Raw genomic sequence first — 4,179 nt, 5'->3', positions numbered from 1 at the left:
GCGAGCGTGGCCTGTCTTCACCTGCCAGCAGGAAAGAGGAAGAGGAGGAAGAAGGGGAGGGAAGGAGGAAGAGAGAGAGAGGGAGGGAAGGAAGGAGGCTGCATTTGGCAGCTAGCTCCGGCAGCTAGAGCCACAGCAGCGCACAGTCGCAGTGGGAGAGACTCACAATGTCCTCAGCAACTTCCACCGCCTCTTTGCCCAGCGGCCTGAGCGTCCTGACGACTTTCCCAGATGTGCTCTTCATTCCTGAAATTGTGAGTGTTGGCTTTTCCGTGGGGGAGGGCAGGTGCTGCTTGTGGGACATCCAGACTCCTCATGTTACAGGTGTCTGAGGGATGAGACTTGACGCCAAGCATGTGATGCAGGAGCTGTGCCAGGTCCCGGAGCCACAAGGGACTGGGGGCAGCCACTGCTACCTGGTTCACCTTCAGAGAAAACCACAAGCCCTGCAGCTGGGGCTCAGAAGTTTTCCTTTGGTCTGCAGGGGGTTTTTGCATTGCCTCTGAAAACCTTGTGTCATTTCCCGCCTAACAAAATTGAAGGGATTGCTGGTGGGTTTAACTAGGTTGCTAGACTGAGCCAATTAATTCATGGGAAGATGATTTTAGCAGCTGATACAGGCAGAGGAGAAGCTGCTTGCTTAAAGCGTGGTGGAAAGGCCAGCTCACGTAACTGTTCCCAGCAGCAAGCTGCCCAGGCTGCTGAAGCCATCCTGCTCAGCTGGGACGCTCCTGAGCTGGAGGTGCATGGTGCTGGACTCGGGTGGTGGGCAACGGCGGGCAAACAAACACCTTGTAACTTCTTCCCATATTGTAATTTCACGGAGCAGGAGAAGAACATAATCTTAACAGATCTCGTGCAGCTGATTAAAAGCAGTTGCCGTGAGTGCTGACTGGAAGATGGAAAGTTTCAACTAGAACCTTTCTCCTGAACCCTCTGCCTCCACCCACGAAACCAGCTCTCCTCACAACAGTTTGAGAGGCTTTTCACAAAGCTTGAGCACTTGCATCCAGCATCGAGAGGTTTGGATGTGTGCTGTTAATTGGCATTCAGATTATTTTGTGCTGAAAACTTCAACTTTGCCATCTGGGGCCAGATCCCTTCCTGCCATCCAGCTCAGGATTTACAGCATTTACTTCCTTTTCCTAGTCAAGCAAAGAGTAATTGGGTGAAAGCAGGCATTACCAATCCGTAGTGAAAGGCTTTGCTTCAGCTCCTCCAAACGTGCCCTGGGGACTCAACCTCTGTGCCCGGTCTCCAGGTTTCCTGCAGCTGCATGAAGGAGGGTGCAATGTTCCAGTGAAGGTTCGGGCTGGGCAGACACTTGCACGCCACCCCTGCCGCGGGGCTGTGTTTGTCCTGGTGCTGAGCGAGCTGTTGGCACCGCTGTGCCTTGAACCGTTGATTTGTAATTCCCGTCTCCAGGCGATCTGGCAAGGCAGCTGGCTTACCGAGACAAAGATAAGCTCCCAATCCTACGTTTTGGGTCAGTCTGGAAATGCGCATCCTAAAGGCTCAGGAAGCACCCGGGAATGAGGAATGCTGCATAACCGGATTCCTCCATCGCTGGAGGTCTGCGACTCTGGGTTGTGCAGCTGTGTCATCTCTGCTGTGTACAAAGGAGGCGGCTGCCTTGAGTCACAGCCTTCGGAAGGATAAAGAGTTTCTCAGTCTCTAGGGGAAGCTGAGGTTGTCTGCAGTGGCTCACTACAGGAAGAAGATTGTCATTGCAAATGCTAAGACGGTTTCGAAAGGGCCAGGAGGTCCTGCCCGCAGCTCAGGTGATTGCCACATCTTGATGTGTTGATTAGGAGCTACCGTTTTCATTCCGTGAGGCTGGTTTAATTCTGTAGTCTGTATTATCCAAAGAGCTGTCTGGGCCTGTGGGTAGCCAGGCCTGTGTGGAAAAGCCGAAACAAGCTGAAAACAGACAGGTTTGCTTGGTAAAAGGCTATTTGAGTCTTTCCCAGCCTGATGTGGGTTGTTACCGAAAGCCTTTTGACCCTTTCCTCATTTTTACGAGTCTGCTGAATAGACCATAAAACCGGTCAGTAATCAAACCACGTCAAACATACTTGCCTGAGTGAGAAATCACACCCTGCTGAAGGGAGAGACGGGGAGTGGTAAGAATGCGAAGTGATACTTCTTCCCTTGACCTCGTACCTCAGTTGTGACAGGTTTTAATGGAGCGACTGTAAGATTTTCTCCAGGATCTTTGGCTTCAGCGCACTCATGGTGTCGCCACCTGAGTTATTACAGGGACTGGATTAGTGTCCAGGTACTGGTCTTCGCTTGTAACAAGCAGCACCAAAAGAGCAGCACTTTAGAAGACCTATTTTCACTGTTATTTCCAAGGTCTCAACCACATCATTGATCTAATGTTTCAATTTGCACAATGGAACCAATGAACTTCCCGACAAATGTGGGATGACACAAATGATGTGACAGTTTCTGAGTATCATAAATCAGAAATTTCTTTTCCACTTGCAAATATGTCCAAGGAAATGAAAATGCCATGATTTGTGTGATTTGGCACTTGGATGCTGGCAAGGCTGGCCTGACGCTGCTGAGCAGAGTGATCTCAGAGTCAGCGGGCCTCTCTTACCTCTGGAGATCTGCCTGCAGATCCCAGACCAGCTGGTGATGAGGGATAGCTCCATAGGGCAGCACCCATCTCCACACAGTGCGGGTTCAGCCGAGGAGCTCTTCATCGCAGGATGCTGCATAGACTGAACTTTGCACAGGTTCGAGAAACTGGGCTGATTTGTAGCGGAGAAAGCTGCCGAGTGCATTTTAGTGCAAAGACCCCTCTTACAGCTCCAACGTTCTGCAGCGCTGGACGCCGTGCTCTCACCCTCCTGTGCAGGAATCTGCCGGTGGAGAAAGGACGGAGCCTATATAGAGCCGTCTTCTGTTCCTCAGCCCACCAGCAAACCCACAGCAAACTCCCCAGGCTGACTAAGAGGAATGGGGTCCCACCTGCTACTGGACCTGCAGCTGGTACCTGGCACAGCCCTGGGGTAGCCAACAAAGGATGACCCTGGAACAGCAACACAAGCAGGAGCTGGGAGCCTCAGCCGTACTGCCCCGACCTCAGAGAGTGAAACCGGCGCCTCTTCAGCCTGTTCTCTCTCCTTTCAGGGTGACGTTTGCACGTGGCCTTCATTAAGGCCATGTCCGTGGCCTTCCTGAGGCCACATGTCTGCGATGTTTGTACAGACGAGCCGGGTTTGAACCTGCTCCTTTCAGGGATCTGCCACACTAGGTGTGAAGGAACATGCCTTTCTGAGACAAGGCTCCCGGTTCAGAGGAACCAGCCTCCTGAGCACTCTGATGTGGGGCGGGTGTGACACCAGGAGGCAGGGCTACAGCAAGGCTTTTTCTGGGTCAAGATGAGAGGCAGATGCTCCCAGTGAAATACTCAGTTTCAAATGGAGGCCGGGAAGAACTCAAAGGCAACCTTGGGCAGTGCTAGTGCCGGCGGCACGCGAGGCTTTTGGCTCTGCTCTGGGTAAACCTATTCATGCCACGCTCTCCCATTCTCCGCCTTTCACTTGCAGGTCTTTGGGGGCCTTGTCTGGATCCTGGTGGCATCCTCAAGAGTCCCGTTACCCATCACGCAAGGCTGGGTGATGTTTGTCTCTGTGTTCTGCTTTCTCATGTCCACCATCCTCCTGTGCCTCTACCTCGGCGGGGTTCATGGGGGCAGCAGCTTCTGGGTCACCTTGGTAAGTGGAAATGACAAACCTCAGGGCCTCTCTCTGTCCTGCCATCACTGGTAGGCAATTGTCACCTTCACTGCTACTGCACTCCAAATCACAGCCTAGGGCTTGCTTGTGTGGGTTCCTTTTTTTTTTTTTTCCCCTCTTCGCAGTGAGCTCTGTCCTCAGAAACGACTGTGTGATCTTTGTTTCTTAGGATGTCATCTTCCAGGAGACCGCAGCTCTGTTCTACCTCAGTGCTGCCGTGCTGGAAGCCAACTTCACCTATTTTGCCAGATCTCTTGACCCCACCTTCCCAGCCATCTACAGGGAGAACATTGCTGCTGTGGTGAGTGCCTGACAAGCAGGTGCAGGAAGGTGAGGAGGTGGCTGTGGAGCGGCCTCGAGGGCAAATCTTTGCTTCCACCAACCATTCAGGGCAGGGGGAAGAGAAACTAGTCCCAGTCTTACTAAGCAG

The 4,179-nt window shown here is 52.5% G+C and overlaps 1 protein-coding gene across 1 annotated transcript in view; it reads left to right on the top strand.

The window, feature by feature from the left end:
- The first annotated feature begins 167 nt into the window (after nt 1-167).
- MAL (mal, T-cell differentiation protein) overlaps nt 168-4,179 on the top strand; it is a 4,301-nt gene continuing 289 nt past the window's right edge. The window contains exons 1-3 of the mRNA XM_010140824.1: nt 168-254; nt 3,561-3,728; nt 3,919-4,050. Coding sequence (XP_010139126.1) covers nt 168-254; nt 3,561-3,728; nt 3,919-4,050 — 387 coding nt within the window. The remainder of the gene's footprint in view (nt 255-3,560; nt 3,729-3,918; nt 4,051-4,179) is intronic.

The sequence above is a fragment of the Buceros rhinoceros genome, unplaced genomic scaffold, assembly GCF_000710305.1.
Source record: "Buceros rhinoceros silvestris isolate BGI_N320 unplaced genomic scaffold, ASM71030v1 scaffold33037, whole genome shotgun sequence".
Classification (NCBI taxonomy): domain Eukaryota; kingdom Metazoa; phylum Chordata; class Aves; order Bucerotiformes; family Bucerotidae; genus Buceros; species Buceros rhinoceros.
Note: the sequence above shows the minus strand (reverse complement) of the source record. Positions and strands in the feature narration are given on the sequence as shown.